The 18,683-nt window shown below is 39.7% G+C and overlaps 1 protein-coding gene across 1 annotated transcript in view; it reads left to right on the top strand.

The window, feature by feature from the left end:
• Positions 1–18,683, top strand: part of INPP5A (inositol polyphosphate-5-phosphatase, 40kDa) — a 198,356-nt gene that overhangs the window by 167,178 nt on the left and 12,495 nt on the right. Inside the window, exon 12 of the mRNA XM_010582007.1 lies at positions 4,344–4,417. Within this exon, the coding sequence (XP_010580309.1) occupies positions 4,344–4,417 (74 nt within the window). The remainder of the gene's footprint in view (positions 1–4,343; positions 4,418–18,683) is intronic.

Genomic DNA, 18,683 nt, shown 5'->3' with positions numbered 1-18,683 from the left:
GCTTAACCACATACGGTGCCATGAGCTATAGGGACTGTGAACTGCAGCCCATACTCCAGCCCTGGGACGAGGGAGCTCACTGGAGTCCCCATCGGAAGGACTGCACTGTACTGAGACCATCCGTCCAGCCCTACGCAATTTTTTCTTTCTGAGTGGCGTACGGGTTCTGCAGACGGTGCCTGTGCAGGACTGCACGCCCTGGTGTCATGCATTGCCTTCTCCTTCACCCTTGTATGTAAAGGTTCTTGTACATCAGAGCGCTGACAAAAAAAGGGGGAGGAAAAAAAGAAACCCTTCAGCAGCTTTTACAGGCAACACAGTTGCCTGGAAAAACAACAGTTTCTGTAATTCCCTTAGGAGGTGATGGGCAATGTAACTGATACAGGCAACAGCCCTAAATGTTTTTAATTCTACTCAAATTAAAAAGGGAATATCTTTTACTGCAAATGCAGTCATTCTTTAATTCTGTGCAGAGAACTTCGTTGATATCAAGCCAATTCCTATTCGGGTCAATAGAAGCTTGAGTATACAAATTAAATGAAGCGTTTGGCTCCTGAAGTTTGCTAAATGGAAATACATAACTTCAGACTGCAGAATCCTATCAATAAATGTAACCTGTTTTTAAAAATCATATTCCGCCCTGTGAGTTTTTTCTCACAGTCAGAGGCCAGCAGATGCATGCTGCGTGCATTCTTACACATACTGCATGGCTGTATTCCCTGAGGCATATTATTTCTGTGTCTCATGGGGTATTAGCTAACCATAGATATATTAGTCATATGTATGGATGGTATTTTCATTTGGAAGATGTTAATCAAACGTTCGTGTTGGGCTGGTCACTGGACAATGTAGAGCAAATATCTTGACATAGTATCAGCAACTCAGTGGTTACTGCAGATAAAACATAAGCCCTGCATCATCGTTGCTATCATTTAGGTATAGATACATTGGTGAAATTGAGTTGGGGAGAAAAACAGTCTTCTGAACTGCCTATGACATATAGTTCAGGAATTAACTTCCAGCCACAGCATTTTAAAATCTCTGTGTAATTGCTCAAATTACCCCAGCACATCATGTAACACCTTAAAGATTTGGTTCTTAAGGATGATCTTATAATGAGTAAATTAAATAGAACAATATATTGATTTTTAGGCTTTTAACTTAATTTCTTTGTAATTTTTAAGGCATTTAGAGTGACAGACATACTCATGTTTACTGTTACAGCAATGACATTATTCACAGTCCTGTTTAGTGTAGAATACGGAAGTGCGCAGTTTGTACTGAAAATTGCCGTGAACAGAGTATGTTCTGTGTGTTTTTTTCTAAATACAATGTTACATGCTTTAAAAATAAAGACATTACCCTGTGAGATTCTGACTGCTCCTCAGTACCATCTTGCCTATATTAATTTACATTCATTTTCTGTAGTGCCAAGGAGCTCCAGACACCCATGTACCTGTCATAAAGCAGATACAATTAAATGATGGCCGTGTCAGGTCCCATTCCTTCTCTTATTAAGTTGCATTGAGGGAAAGTGACATTTATAACTGTTTGTGACAAGACCTAGTGAACGCCTTGGTTTTTCACCAGTAATCTTGCATTTTGAGATTACAGGCTTAAATGAGAACCCAAGTGCTTTTAATACCAAAAAAAAAGTAATAGTTAAAGCATGCTCTTCTACTGAAAAATTAACTGGAGTTTTCTCAAAATGCACAGTTCAAGTTTTCATCATTTCTCCCCCTCATCTCCCCCACTGTCTGCAGTGCTACCAGGTAAATAAAGAAAAGGTGTTAGGTGGATTTGCACTATGCAGTCCTGAACACACAAATAACTTGTCATTGCCCTTTGTAAGAATGAGCAGATGTCTGTTTGCATAGTTGTGGACACATTTGAACAGAAGGTTACAGATTCTGTAACATAGTCACTTAACATCTAGGAAAAAAATAAATAATTTGTTAAAATTAAGTAATAACTTAAAATTTAGCACAATATAAAAGTTTGTGCAAATAATTCAGTGAAAATATTTAACTGTTTTACATGTGAGGATGAACTGTCTACAACAAGCATTCCCTAAATATTTCTTCTAGGCACCTGGTTGGGCTGTGCCATCCAGCTGAGTCATCGTGAGTTTTTGGCTTTGTCATTTCAGGTTAAAGATGTCCCTCTACCTGGGGAAACTTGGGGAACTGATAGAGAGCACAGCACACAATACAGTCTTGTTCCTGTTATCTGTCCTCTCTGTCACCAGTGTCAGCAGCTCATCTGCATAGCACAGACACAACTAAACAAGCAACTGCAGCAAATAAACACATCAGAAACTTCTTTGGATAGTAATGCACGTCAGAATGCTTAGTCCTCTAAACCCCAGCCTTCATTTAGTTTGCAAATATCATCATAGCAAGAACAATCCGAATGTATAAAATTTTGAAAGTGTGAATTAGTGTGAGAGGACAATGCATCTATTTAACATTGCCAGCCCTTGGAATGCCCATGAGTAATTTATACCATTGTGTTCTATGGAGCATTGTTCTTTTATTCAGTCCTTGCAGTTTTCACACTTCAGAAATAGCCCTCTTTCTCCTGATGCTTCCACTTGCCTGCTCTGATCTCTTTACTTGGCAGCAGTAGGAAAAATGTATTTGCACTGTATTAATAGACATATATTTCAAAGAAAAGTTTTAACTGGGGATGGTAGATTTTTTTTTCCTATGTTTTCATAGCCAGTTTGTATGTATGTATTGTGGGTATACGTGAATCTATACATACTTAAATATAGGATCACAGCCTGGAAACATGCATGATAACCCATTTTTTTCTGAAGTATGTTGAGATTGCTTCAGTAAGAATAGAGACTGAACCATCCCAACATTTTTAGGATTGAGCTTATTATTAGATACATACTGTAAGTTTCCACACAGATGTTTATAAATATTTATCCAAACATCTTGGATACTCAGGCTTTTGATCAGATGTTAAAACATGTACAAATTATCTGCAGTTACTTGTATTGCAAAATCTTTTCCAGCGTACCATCACAGAGTTTGGTGTCAGATGCACTAAAACAGGGAAAGCTGCCCATTAATTGGCATCCTCCTTTAAAAGTATGTACATACAGCAACACGGCAAGTAGAAACTGAAGAAGGCCGGGTGGGCCTTAGAGAGGTAGCTAATCAGCAGTGCAGGTGGTTCAGGTAGCTGCTTTTCACACAGATAATTAATGTGTACAAGTAGCTGCTAATTGCACATTTCAGGAATGATTTATGAGGTGGCAGAGGGGAAGGAGGGGGACAATCTAATTTCTTTGGGAACCTCTGCCATTCATACAATGGTATCAGCACAGCTGTGAGATGGGACATGATTAATGAACAGCGGGCAAACACACCGCCATCGTACGGGATACTGTTTGGATGACACGCTTGTCAAAATAGAAAGTGGCACTTAGAGCGACGGACAGTAACAGTGCAGATTATGAGCTTTTTGTCTTTTAACTCGCTAATTCACCCAGACGTCAGGCTTAACACCAGCCGTGGTTCTGAAATAAGGTCGTTCGTGTCCATCAGAACAATTACTGGTTTAATGTGGACGATTATCATTGACTTGTTATGAGCAGGTTTGTGTTTATGAACAAAAGACTGCAGATATTTATTTTCTCTGTAGAGGTCCGGGGGAAAACAAATTTGGCAAGGACTAATATTTATACAGGACATTAAATTTAGACTTATGAACATCTCTGTTAAATATTGCTTCTAGTACTATATCTTGGCTGCTGCCTGGGAACACATTTTACCTATTGTCACGTATCCCTCTTTCTGCTATCTGACATGCACCACCCAAAATAGGTGTACAAAAACACTGCTTGTCTTTGCTTAGGAAGAGTGATGTGCACATCCTTGTGTTTGTTGTACCTTCTTATCTGAGCTAAAGATAATATTAAGTAATATGATACTTTTTGCTGGCATTTTTGTGGGCTGATTAGCATATCAGTTTGCTGTACTTTTTAATGCTAGTCTAGTTTATCTTTAAAAAGATTGCTAATAAAATTTGAAAAAAAATAGCCATCTTGAAATACTAAGTGTACATATAGGTCACTGCTGTAAAAAGCCAGTGTTACTGTGTTTCACTGAGATGAAAAGGAACATTTTGCACACTTTTCTCAATTAACTGTTTATGTATCAAAATAGTACTGACTGTTTTGCACTATGTTTTAAAAACTATTACATGAGGGATATATCTTAAGCTGTGTAATCAAAGTCTCTATTTATTTCCTTTTATATAATGTAGTATTTTTAGATTGCTTCAGTTCAACATGAAAGAGTGAATACATTTATTTCTATCTTTTATAGCTTTTAGAATTTGACAGAGAGCTGTCAGTCTTTAAAGACAGATTGTATGAACTGGACATCTCATTTCCTCCCAGGTAAGATTCATATATAATCCATTTATTTATTTAACTAGCTAGCTAAAAGATACTTGTTACTAGCGCTGTAGGTAAAATGTGAGTGTTCCCATACATCCTGTAGAAAAGATAATGATCTTCGTTCCTCTCATAAATGTTTAGTCTTCCCACGTCCCCTGTACCACTCCATAAACAGTGACAGTGCAGTCCACATGCCGATAGTGCTGTATAGCTCATCATTTGGATTCAGCTGATCCTGTCTTTTATAGCTGCCCTTAAAATAGACCTGACGTGATTGTGTGCTAGGAGGTGTGTAGCTACTTTTAAGCACTGGACCCAGATAACCTGTTACAGTACTTTATTGCAACCATAAAGGCAGTCTTTGCCTCAAGCTGTTGAAAACTGACGAGCAATGGCACTCACTAGCAGTAGACTCGAAGTGGGGGTGCAGAGCCTAATGCCATCACTCAAGGGGGGATCCAAAGGAACTTAGATTCTGCTTTTTCAGTTTCAGTAAACATGTCATGTAAGTGTTAAGACTATTAGAATAATTTGGCTTTTTTAATACACATGCATGATTTTAATCAGCTGTGTCCCTTAGGTGAATTTTAGCCATGAATAGACAAGTATTACTATCATACAAAACCGAGATTTTTGCAAATGGCAGTCCTGTTCAGGAGAAATCTGTGGAAAATTTGGTATAGTTTTAAACATGTATGGCCCCTTTCCAAGAAGGAAGAAGTCGAATCTCACAGTTGCTTTTAAGGGAAAGAAATACTGCATTCACAAAGAAAGTTAAAGTTCAAGAAATCATAGATAAAAACATACTTTTTATATACTTTTTTCTTTTTAATAGATAAAATATTCTTAAATATTGCTGTTTTGTCCTTTATGGACAGATAGAAAAGTATGATGTTTTGGCATACACTAAGAAAAAATTTGGAAAGCTTGCCTTTTTGTTATCATAATCTCATTATTTCTCACCAGCCAGCTGCGATACTGATTATATTGATCCCTTGGGACAATGGAAGTATGCATGGAGAGGTTACCGCCACTCTAAATTGTTCTTATTGATTGAGTATGATAACAGAAGACCAGCAGTGTGTACATCTCTTGAGTGTATTTCATTAGTTGTCTACCTGGTCAGGGTAAAAGGAGGTGAGGGGAAATAGAGATAAATTTTTTACCAGAAATACGCTTCTACTTGATTTCACCAACATCAGTGCTTTCAGCCAGAACAAGGTTTGGCAAAAATACGTTGTTGCATTGAATGGTTTGCAGATTCTTCAAACATTTCTGTCAATACGGTTTGGTGTCATTCTGCTCTCAAGCAAAGATCAGAAATTCGGTGTGAGTAGTCTTTGTATCTAAGTTGTGCTTTTCATCTGTCTGTGAAACATGTGGCCAAGGTTTAAACCCTTGAAAAATTTCTTCTCACAAATACATCCAGATCTCAGTAGAGATTTCTGTTATTATTTTAGTGGTTAAGTTTCTTGCAAATTATACCTAGACTGGATACAACCCAGGATTTTCCTCACAGCTACCAAGGGCTGTGCCCTGTGAGGTGGTGGGCAAGTAATAAATGAGACTTCCTCTCCTTTACATCTCGTTGGAGCAAGGTGTGGTGGGAAGTCTTCATGAATGAAATACAGGTGGAACAAAAGGCAGAACGAAAACTCCACGGGAGCCACCTGGTAGCTGTGCAGGGAAGGGCACAGCTAGGACTCAGAAGGGTGAAGCCTCAGGCCAGCCCTGGGTCTCCAGGCAAGGAGACTGAGACTTGCAGAAGCAGCCAGAAGAGGAAAGCTCTAGCAAGTTAGATGATAAAGAGACTAGGACAATGAGGCAGGGCTGCAGAGGAGGGAGGACTGGGCAGGGATGATCTGGGGTACTGAGGGAGAGTGGTGAAAACCATAGGAAGAGCGAGATGGCTGCAGGATACTGCCCATGGGACGTGACAGCGAGTTGGTCTTGCCCTTCCCAGGTGAAAACGACTAGCTGGGAAAAAGATTTTCTGTGTCACTTCCTAGCACTGATCCACAGAGAGTGATAGACTGCTGATGCCAGATGCTGGAGTACCTAGGAATCCCTGCCAGGCTGAGGTATGGCCACTTCTCCTTGAGATATGGCCAGAATGGAGCTTGGAAGTGGCATAATGTCAGACTGTATAAAGAGAGAAAGAAGCCTTGGGGCAAAATGGAAGATGTTTGACAAAAGAATTAGAAGTTAAACTGGGAGTAAATAGGGCTTGTGAGAGCTGTGATTGAGAACTGCTGACATTGCTACAAAACCAGCAGTGAGTTTGGGGGGAGTGGATGGGGAGAACCATATGAACAAGAGCAAGAAGAGGTAAATTAAATATTAGTCAACTGCATTTGTACTCTCTGCTGCCTCAGTATCTGAATTCTTTGGCACAGAGCATTAACATCCAAATGATATACTTCAATACCATTAACATTTTAAGCTACTGTATGTACTGTATGAGTCTATTATCGTCTAGAACAAAAATACTAAATAAAGTGCTACGCCAGAGATGAACCCCTGGTAAAAAAAAATGCAAGACCAGGTGCAAATGTTCCATCCCAGAAATCTCTGTGGATGAAACGCAGATTTTTACTTTGTCTAATTGAGGTAATGAGTGAAATGAAAGAAATACCCTGTAATATGAGCTAAGTATCATTTCTTCTTTCCTCCCCTGCCCACATGCTTGCAGACTTGGCTAGGTAATTACAGGAGCAGCTCTCTGAGGCCATAGCGCTGTCATCAAGGAGGACAGTCACCAACTTCTGATGGCAACTTATCCGTTGCCAGCTCCTTCTTTCTAAATTTTATTACTTGCTTTTGTTTCCTTGCAAAGCCAAAGCCAAATCTAGCTCATACTCTTGTTTTGTACACACCACCAATATTAGAGATTAAATATTTCAGTAAGTACAATTTTGGCTTGCAAAGTTAAAGTTGAGGCAGCTGAGCCCTAGCTGTCGTTGATCTGCATTACAGGATGTGATGGACTCAGGTCCTGCATTCACTCCCCTCGCTACCCCAGAACAAGGGGCTGTCATACCCTCGCTCTCGGCATGATGCCTGCCATGGGCATTTTCGTGTGGCTCCACAGGAGGCGGCACCCTGGCTCCACAGCTGCTGACAAATCCTGCCCGGGGCAGTGGCCAGCAGTCAGATTACTCTTGCTTCTGACCAAGATCCTGACCACTTCTTGCTATGGAAGATCCCATAACATTTTTGCAAGAGCATAGTCGTCTAGACAGATGTTCTGGCCGAAGTCCCGGTAGTTGGATTCCACCTCCCCAAACGCGCTGTTACTTGAGTTCAGTTTGGTGGTATTCCTTACTTCCTGCCCCAAACCGCTGCGCAGCGTGCTGGTGCTGTGCTGATTGCTGCTGCACTGCAGTGCTAAGGGACGCTGAACTCAGCAGTTATCTGCAGACCACAGCTCTTTAACTCGCTCAGATGCTTGTAAAAAAAAAGATCTGCACTACCAAGGTGGAAGCAGACACTTCTGAGCAGGGACCCTGGCCAAATCTTGGGAAACGGTTGTGAAGGGTTGTTTCCAGCTTCACCCATTCACCTCTATTCCCACTCAGTTCCCAACTTTGGGGCTTTGAGAACAGTCTGGGGAGTGGGAAGGGGGGTGCAGCGTAACATGGCAAACCCTTCCTCAGCCTCCAAAGGCCCACAGAGAACCAGCCCTGCGGCTGCTGTTCTCACCTATGTTGAAGGGGAGCAGTGAAGGGGATAAACATGCAGCTTTGCCTGCTACTCACTCTGTTTCCTTCTTACAACTAAGTAATAGTAATAATAATAAATAGAAATAAATTTTTTATATACTGAAAGCTGGCACTTCCTTTGTGGCATGGAAGGGATACTAACCCTGAGTTTATATAACACAAAATTTCTTTGAACTTACACAGAGACTATTGAAAAAATATGAGAATTAAATATGAGAATATTGCTAAAAACATAAGATGTAAAATCAACAAGCTAAACTCATGCATATACAAAGAGCAAATTGGCTTGACGTTAGGGTGCTTCTTTTCACCCATCCCTCCTCGTGTTCTGGGTTATATGGCAAGGGAATCCTGCTTTCCGTCGTGTAGTCCTTGCACAGGTGCCAAGCCTCAGTAAGAAGTCTTGCCTAAGTGAAGTACTGCAGAACTGGATTTATGGTTGTTAGAGTTACTGCAGGTCAGTGTCCTATTTTTGTTCATGAAACTAAGCACATTGATTTTCCTGGAAGAAATAATATGATTTCTTTTTCTTTGTATTGAAATAATGACCACAATGTGCTATTAAATGCAAAACCAGGTATTTTGAATAAGCAAAAAGCAGTGGTTTTAATGTAGGACATTTTCTTTTTAACTTAGAATGTTTTCATTCATGCGAGAAAGAAATGAAATGTATGGCCTAAATGTCTTGGTTTCACTTCCTAGTAGTTTTTCATCCATTTTTCCCTCATTTTTTCTTTTCTTTCAGGAAAAAAAAAAAAAATCTGTAGCTTATCATGACTTAGCTGCTTTTATATACTGTTTGTAAATACAAGCTTAATATATATTTGTCATATATCCAGTCATCCTAGATTTTGTATTTTTAACCAAAGGAGGATATGATCAGTCCTGTATATTTAGAAACTACTTCTTTAAGCTTCTTGGTATTCTTAGCTAGAAAGTGTATGGTGCATCCGTTTGTTCTGCAAATGCATCAAACTGGAGGGAGAGACAGAGAAAGCTCTAGTCACTTTTTGTGTCAGGCTTATGGGCTTAATTAGTGGGCATTTGAATTTAGAAGGAAGTTGTAACCAATTGTAATGATAGCCTCAAAGTAGTACTTCAGAATTTGTTTCATACATGATATTTGAATTATGGTCCATTGATTCAGTCTATGAATTACTCTCTACTTCTGTTCTTGATCCATGGTGTTACAGTCTTACGTCATGGGATGCTGGCCAACAATTGAAGACAGAGTATCTTGGTTAAAATGGTACTCAATACATCTCGTACTACATTTCACATCTCTCAAAAAATGAAAGATCAATTAGGACAGTTTTCTGTTTCTTTCATTTGCTTCATCATTTGTGCATACAATTAATTGCCTGATTTGCACACGGAGTTCTACAAATCAATAGCACAGTTGTGTTCCTGTCTTTCTTGTAAATTTTTCCCTCAGAAAGCATGCTTGAGATTCAGTGTACTGTTGAGATAAATGCAAAAGGTCACATCCCTTTGAGTTGCAGCAGACTAAGTTACTTATAAATTCATTTTTTATCAGCATAAACTGTTTATTCTCTGGACTTTGTCATGAGATCTTATTGATACACTACCATAGCTGGCCTGGGGTCGAAAGCTTTACTCCTTTGAGTCGGTGGTATTTTTGTGGTTAACTTCAGTGGGGCCAAAATTTCACCCTGAGCAGTTTTCTTGGTTTGTTTTCACACCACTTGTAAAGCAGCATTACACCGTAATCCAGATACCTCAGGTATAAATATGTCTAGGTAGAAACATGCTGCACTGTTACTGACCCATGTTTTACCTTGCTTCCCAGCGTAACACTGAATGCAGCATGAGATCCTAGTCCTAACCTCCCAGCCAGTGCTGGCTGGGGACCTGCCATGTCCAATGTTGGACAACCAACTCCAATTCTTCGTAAGAGAGCTTTGTTTTGAATGAAAACAACTGGTTTTGTAGCATAAAAATAAGCAAAGTCCTAATTAAAGTAATAAGTAAGAAAACAGTCTCTTTTCATGGTGCCAGGCATTATGGTGAATGCATAAGATAGAACGCCTTTCTTCTAGAGGAAAGCCTTGAGTTAAGCTAGCTCTGAACAGCGCTTTTGTCATGAACTGCAGGCAGCGAACCCAGCCCTGAATTCTTACACCTTGGTCCCCATTCCTGCTTATTTCAGCAGCACCATCACACGTTCATGCACTGTACGGATCTCCTCTTCAAGACTGCAAAAACTTGCTCATAGACAGAGGGTGCCCAGAATTGTTTTTGTCTAATAGTATTTTTCTCAGTTACGACTGTAAAGGTATTTCAGAATTTAATTTTAAATTTGAGCCTGTGGTTACAAAAAATGAGGGTAAACATATTGCTATTCTAGAAAGTATTTGGAAATTTTGGTGTCCTCAGAGTGCTTACATACTTAAGAGTACGGACTGAGAAAATAAGCAAATCTCATACTTGCATATTCTCAGTTTTCATTTAAAATTATGAAAGACGTTCTGTTGCAATGATCTGAACGGAGAGGACGTTTTTGTACGTTCTGTGTTTTAATTATTTTGTATTACTATATCTGCATCTTTTGCAATTAATTTCTCTGTCCTTTCTCCTTAATTTCAAATGAAGCCATGACAGTCATGTAGGCATATATTTTCATACTGACAAGAATTTTTCTTAAAGGAAATCACTATACTTTGCTCTTTAGATGAACCTTTTTATAAGCACGTCGTTATCCAAAATTTTCATACTCCATTTTAAAAGTTATAATACCTTCTCGTAGAGCACCGTAAGTTCTGCATAACATCACATCACGATACAGTGCTGTTCACTGGTTCCAGTTTGGAGAAACAGCCAGTGTCCGAGCTCAGCAGTTCGGCACAGGCTGCCAGCAGCGGAACAAGGGGCACTCTGGTGCCTTCTGCTTTGCCGCCAAGAACGCAATGAGAGCTGTAAATACACCTTGCTTGTGCTCAGTAAGCTATCCATCAGGCCAGGCACGACAAGCCCTGGCGCTGCTCAGCCCCATGATGAATTTGGCTTTCCCGTGTTACTGGTGACCCTGGAGCCAGAGAGACGTGACGCTGCCCTGGGGACGTGCTCACGGTCCCGCCGGGCAAGGGCCCAGGGGCTTGTTTAGGTGCAGGCGCAGGACACACCTTGGGACACAAACGACAACGGTGGACTTGGTTCTCAGGGGAAAGGAACTGCTGAATTGCCTTAATACGTTGATAAAAATCTCCCATATTCATAAATGTTAGGGAAACTGACCTTCCATGAGACTTTACAGGAATGGTAGGGAAGAGTTACCACTCTTGCTGTCTAGGATTTAGGGAAAATAATAAAGAAAAGAGTAGGAAGTGAGAAAAACAAAACAAAAGGCATTTTTTATGTGCTTTCTCATAAAATAACACCATTTAGAGTATGAAAAAATGCAAATTGTCTGTTATAAAAAAACCTCAAGATTCTTCTTATCTTTTTATTTAGGGACCTAGAATTCTTAAGTGGTCAGACCTTCTCGTTTGCAGTTTTTCATTACACTGAGATGGCATTTCAATATAAGTAGTAATAGAAATGTTGACTTCTTGAGTAATTTTGTAACTATAAAATGCCATAATGAAATGATGATGTGTTGTAATACTTCTCTGGTTTTTTGTTCTTCTTCACGTATTTATAGTTGTCAATTTCATTACGCTCTTCAAAATTCATGTACAGTGTGCTTTTCTATAGTTTGTTACCTTCTCAGTTGACTGTAAACTACATTCAATAATCAGTTGAGTAATAATAAGAGAGCACTTAACTCTTACCACTTGTTAGAGAAAACATCTCAGAAATCATTATTCACAGGTCTCAGCAAAAAATTAGATCTTTGTGTATTTCCAGCTACTGTATCATGCTTTTTAATACCAGCTTTTAAAAACTGAACTTTATATACACCTTTTCTTATTTTCTTCCCTGTCCCTGTGCTGATGGTTCCTAAAAATAAAATTTTGATAAGTATCAAATAAAAAGTTACTTTTTAATTCTGTGGAGAGTGGAGACCCCGTACTGAGTCAATAATACTTTAAAATATTTCTTTTTAAACTACTGACTTCTTGTTTGTCTCTAAGCAATAGTACAGATAATTCTGAAAGGAAATTGAAATACCAGAGGCCTCTTTCCTGGCATTGCTCTATTTGCCAAGTTTAGACAGCCATGGAGAAAATAAGAACATTGCTGTACAGCTGTCTTGTCACCGTTTGGTGTTTAAAAAAGAACTGAAACGAAGCTGATGCCCTCCATAACAAGTTAATGCAAATACTCCGTGCTTTTTGATCCTTTGAGGGAGGACCCACCTTTGTTTAAACCCTCTGTGGGAAGGTGTGTGAAGTTGGCTATCCATTGTGAAAGACTGCATAAAAACACAGTGTAGCGAAATTAATATAACCTTGTAGTCCTGGCTTAAATCACTAAAAGCCAGGACAGTCAATTCTATATTTAGAAAAGCTATTTTTCAAGGCTTTATAAGTTTATAATGACCATTAAAAATTATTGCAGGTTGAAACTTGACATGAGAAGTTTCAAAACAAGAAGTAAAATGCTTACTTCCCTTTGGTTCACAGCAAGATCTCAGAAGAAAAGCACCCTGTTGCATGAGTATTTTCCTATCCATATAGCATACCTCCTTTGGGTTATTCATTTTGAATATAGCAGGCACAAGGTCAAAAAGACAAAGTACAAAAGTAGAGGATGCTGTCACCCCGTGGCCAGCCATCCGCCTGTAAGTGGAGGAGCAGAGATGAGTTCTGCTCTCAGGGTTGCTTCTGCATGTCACAGGAAACAATCACTGGACAAAATATGAAAAACAATTCTAGGAGTGGAGACCAGAGCCTTGGCATGGTTGATAAGATTGCAGGCAAATGAGGATTTTTAGAATTACCACTTTGGCCTTGATTGGGTATAAATTAAATTGAAGTGCTTTGGTTTTATCTAGCCAGTAATCCACCATTTGACTTACTTTCTGCCCTTTCAAAACAGTGGTTCACTATGTTTTCAAACTACTAAGCAATGCACAAATGGCGTTTGTTGGATTTTACATAAATATGTTAATATTTTTAATCATACATTAATTTTGGTACGTATAGATCATAATTAATATATATAATAATAGTTCTGTGAGAAGTTATAGTGTATTATAGTTATAGATCGAATTGTAGCTATAAATTGAATGGTATTAAGGCAACACAGTAAATTCATGTTAATGTACATGCAAGTGGGTTTCCGCAAGGTCTTGATAGACTCTGTGTTACTGAATGTTAGCTTCAGGACTCTTTCCAGTCAACTTTGTATGGGGAGAAGATTCCAAAGCCACTTCTGAACTCTCCTACCAGCCACATCTAAAAATAGCATTTCTGCAGGGATACTTCTGGAACTCAAAACAAAACAAACCTATTGTTCTTCTCCAGTGCAAAACTGTAATTTAGTTTAAGACCATATGTCTGCTTGATCTTATGTGAATTTTTCATCCTGCCCTGCGTGACCATCCTGCTGCGGCACAGAGGGAGTGATAGTCAGGCAGTCGCCCCTCAAAAACATTCAGAACAAAGCCTTGACTGAGCATAGCACTTACAGCATCTGCTTAATTTGCAAGGCTGTCAATTATCTCCTCTGTTCAGCAGGGCACTTAATATGTAGGCATTTCTCTAAATTCCTCTTCAATTCTGAGTTCCTTTTAATTCTTTAAGTATGTGCTTATATTGCATCAGTTTACCGTCCTGTATAACCCGTGCATCACAGAGAAGCATGCTAGCGATGCAGCAAATGAACTTCCAAAGAAAAAACTCTCAGCCTGCTAGCTCGTGACCTGTATGTGCTGAAGCCGTTTTACCCCCGGTCAGCAGCCTCTGCCCACCGGAGTTGCCCAGCACATTCTTGCCCTTCACAGTCGGGATCACCAGAAACCTGCCACGGGAGAGGTGTCTGCAGAAAATGCAGCCATCTCTGCCAGCCGGCAGAGAAAAGAGAGTTGGGGTCAGTTGTTCCTCTCCCCAGGCAAGAGGCTAACCTCTTCAAAGCCCACCCCTTTCCTCATGGGTCTTCCCTTGGGCTGAGAATGGGAGAAGTAACAAACCACACTGCCTGCAGCAACAGCAAATCCTTCCTCAATCCTCCTGAAATTTGCTAAAAATGAAGGCAGGCTGGAAGAGGAATCACAGCTTAATATGAAATCACAGGCTGCATTACAAGTCTGCTATCTTTACACAGATAAAAGACCCGTTCTAATGGAGTATTTTTCAGACATTATTCACCCATTCCTATACTATATTTTGAGGCCTTTTACTTTATATAGTGAATATTCATGTTTTCATCTCATTACCCTTTGTAATCTAATGTAGCCCATAGCAACCTTAGCCACTGGAGACTAAATACAATTCAGAATTTTAAACTCTGTAAGCTCTGTCAGTCACAGGCTCAACAGCCTGGCCGTGAGCAAACAGCAAGCCCAGTGTGAGGCTGGAAAAGAGTTTGTGGTAGTCAGCAATCATTGCAAAAGGCAGTAGGTGTGAAAAAAGAAGTAACGACATTGTGGTCAGTCAATATACAGGTGGGCAATTGTTACCTTTATCACTGTTCTCCATTAATTATTATAATTATTCTCGTAGCTGTTGTATAGCAAAGATAGGAGCTGACTTTAGCAAGAGTTCACACCCACCTACAAGGTTTGCTTTCAGATAAGTCTGCATGCACAGTAATCTCATGTATTAATCATTCTCTTAAAGGGACCTATTCTTGTTTGTTGTTGCATTAGGCTGTCATGTAATTTACTGGTTGGACATTTGTTTGCGTCTTGGATATCCTCTGTGTGGTATTTTTCTCAAGCAGACCCTCTGCACTAGCAGTATCTTGGCTTTGACACCTCTCGCCAGGAGATAGGTTGAATCCCGTTTACTCTTGGAAGAGTGTTTCTCCTTTGGAATTCCCTCTGCCTCTGGTCCCTTATTCTGTGAGAATCCTGGTTAGTCTATAATCTGTTTATTCTCTACCCTTGTATTTTGTCCCGTGACCTTTTTTTATTATAGTAGGTTGCACAATGATACATATATTTTTTCTGGTCTTATTTGCACTACAGAGTGAGCTAGTCTGCTCTGCATGAAGCAAAGCCGTTTCCAAATGCACTCACTTGTTCCTTCCCTCCTGCAGAGACCATCCAGAGAAAAACAGCTCTGCCTTTTGTACCCAGCCTTGTGGGTGCCACTGTACATATCTAGGTTGTCGCCCTTGGGTGTGAAATGGGAAGACAGGGTGATGGGTTAGATTTTGATGGGCTGCCTTTACTTACCAGTGTCCTCACCAACTGGCCTGCATGTTTTCAGAGTACGCAAACCGTCTGCTGCCAGGACTGGTGCAGTACTCCCAAAGCAAAACAGCATTCCCATTTCTTAGAACATTACCTCAGTAACACTCCTGGGTCCTGTTGTCTCACAAAAGGGGGAGTTACACACTCAAATAGATTAAAAATTGTTAAAGCCCTAGATGATTTTTATGCTTGCTGTAACAGTTACATTTATAACACATGATTTTTCTGCCAATTAAGAAGTATTTTCCACTGAATAGAAATACTTTGTACTCATTAATGCACTGTAAAACACCTTCCAGGTATCAGTGAGTTATCCTGAATCGCCAGCAGATCCCTCAGCCCCTGAGGAACAAATTCCCACAGGACATTGTATAGTTGTCTGGGTTCTTCCAGCATCAAAGGCACATTCTGGAGCACAGGAACAGCTTCCCAGCTGGAAGCAGAAGAGACAGCTATCATTTCCTCCAAAACAATTAGAATTTAATCATTAAAATGGCTTTTAGACAGATCTTATCCCCATTTCTCTCCTCGCATTAAACCAATACCACTCTCACCATCATTCTCAATTAATTTCCAAATTAAAATAGGGCGTTTCTTTAATTTGTGAGGAACTGGTAGAATTACCCAAGTAAGCAGTTCTGTTTGCTTTAAGGAATTGTGGCAAAGGGAAAAAGAAAGGAAAATCAATGAAGTAAAAAAGTTTCAAGGACTGAATATTATTGTGTGCCACGTGTAAGGTGGGGATTACAGACCATGCTGCAAGCAGAAAGTAAAGCAAATTCTAAATAGATTATGGTCTTTGCTGCTAACCAGGCCGTTCATTGTATTCTTGGCTGAAAGTGCTGTTAAAAAGCCCGGTAGTTTAGAACCTGAACCCTGTCCCATGTGTTGCTTCAGCTTGCACTGATTTTTTTCCAGTATGAGAATTTGTAAATTATAGCCTCAGAGTAACTTACTCTAAGCCAGGCACGTTCCCAGGAAAGACATTTAGCTCTATCACAGTCACATTCAGTAACATCAGACTGTTTTGCTGAAACAAGCCAGCACTGGGTCCTTCCCAACAAGCCAACATTATTGATAATTACATTTATCCACTTGTAATAGTAGCAGTATTACATACATTTAGTGAAGTACAACATTATTGTTATTAAAGCAATAGAGCGCGTTGCTCATTGTCCACTCGCTGAGGCATTAGTATTGCTGAATAATCCATTTTTGTTAACTGGGCCTCCCCACGATGCTCGTATTGAACAGCAAAGCGTAGCCCACCAGTTGCTATTAGCTGTGTGTCAGCCTCTTGCTCTGAGGCAGGCTAAATACCCCACAGAGGGGCACTGGCGGCCGGCGGGATGGTGCAAGCGCTGGCGCACGTTCACATTGTCGCCCTCGTTTAGCCATAGGATGTTCGTAATCAGCGAGGGGAGATTTTCTCTATGGGAAGCATTCTTGAGGGAAAGTAAAGGGCCAGTTGTTGTTCGCTGGAAAAAGAAAGGGGTCTGGCTTTTTTTTTTTTTTCACTGAAAAAGGTTCAGAGTTACACTGGTGATACAGAAATGTTAACTCTGAAGCATATTATAGACATGTATTTCCCAAAGAAGTATGTTAAGCCAAAAAGCAATATGCCCAACGTAAATCCATAGGAAAGATTCAGTGAAAAACATCATTTCGTTAACCTTCCTGTTTTGTGTTGTGCCCGGAGTTATGGCTTGAGTCCTGTTTACCCTTCTTACCCTGTGCTGCGGGATTGCCTGGGTGACCCCCCTTTTTATTGTCACCTTTGACTCTTGATTGTTGGCGTCATCACCATGGTGTTAGTGTAGCCTTTGCAAGTAGCAGCTGTTTAACGCATTGTACTTTAACTACTGTGTTTGCAGGACTGTGTTTACCCTCCTGATTTGGCTTAAGTGAGATGCATATCATGGCCAGTTAGCTCGGCAGAGCATCATGAAGGCTTATTAGTATTTTGGTGTATATGAAGCAGCTAATTTAATTCAAACAGTAACTTGTCTTACTGCTTAGCTTTAACTATCTGCTGCCTAAAGTGAGCACACGAAGATAAATTACATGGGGTCATTTGTTAGGAAGAGAACTAGGGAACCCAAATCTCTCCCTTTCAGATTCAGGGAAATATAAAATGGTAATTCAATTTGGAGGAAGAAACTAACGATCTGGAAGCTGACAAAAATTAGATGTTGTAGTTTGATTGGTCGAATGATGTTTTATTGAAATCACACTCGTGTACTAGCTCACGCTAATGCTGAGTTGGGACCTTGTCAATTAAAAATATCAAAATATTTTTATTTATATCTTTGGCCTTACAACTTTCGAAGTCTGCAAAACTTGAACTGGCAGCCTACATTCACTGTCCTTGCTTCTGGTAAAAGCATCTTAGACAATCTGAAAGTGTGTCAGAACTAAAGGTAAATTTTCTTACCAAATACAAAAATAGTAAATAATTTTCTGATTAAAAGTGGTTGGGATTTTTCCTCTTTTGAAGTTCTCTCTCAATATCATATGTAAATAGAAAGACAAAGGGAGAGAAGGTTTAGTAAATGTGAGGACTCATACCCAACTTCACCAATAAAACGGACCAAATCTAAACTGTGTCTCAGCTCTTCTCATAAAGAGCTCAGTTTTCATCGATACTTTATAATTCCATTCTATCTCAAATATTTTCTATTAGAAACAGTTTAGTGAACTAAATTTGGGGACAATTAGTAGATGAAAACAAGTGGTCTTTGAATAGGAGGTATTTCCACGCCCTGAAACATTATAAAGTTTGCCTTAACATCTGCATATGAATCTAGACATAGGATGCACAGTTTTTCATAATGACCTTTAATGTACTAAAAAAGATTACATAGCTTAATTTTTCCCCACCGTTGCCTACTGGGTATTGTCACACTTCCTACAACACTACTGGAAATGTCTAGACCATAGAAAGCAGAATCCCTAAAGCAACACCAAAACGCATTATCAGCAGCAAGGCATATTCACTCCGTTCACTATGTGCAAAAATGAGCTGGAAAGCAGAACTGTGTGTGACAGCTTTTAAAGGTAATAACACTCCAAAGCGAATTAATCGTTTCCTGTTAGAAAGTACATTTCACCCATCTCAGTAACACATTTTATCTGTTCTTACACAAGAGAAGGGTTCATTAGGAGCATTTTTCCTGACTGGAAATGCCAGTTAAGGAGACATTTATATACACAGTATTGTTAG

Source organism: Haliaeetus leucocephalus, unplaced genomic scaffold (genome assembly GCF_000737465.1).
Source record: "Haliaeetus leucocephalus isolate CR32 unplaced genomic scaffold, Haliaeetus_leucocephalus-4.0 Scaffold830, whole genome shotgun sequence".
Classification (NCBI taxonomy): domain Eukaryota; kingdom Metazoa; phylum Chordata; class Aves; order Accipitriformes; family Accipitridae; genus Haliaeetus; species Haliaeetus leucocephalus.
This window is presented reverse-complemented; position numbering and strand designations above follow the sequence as displayed.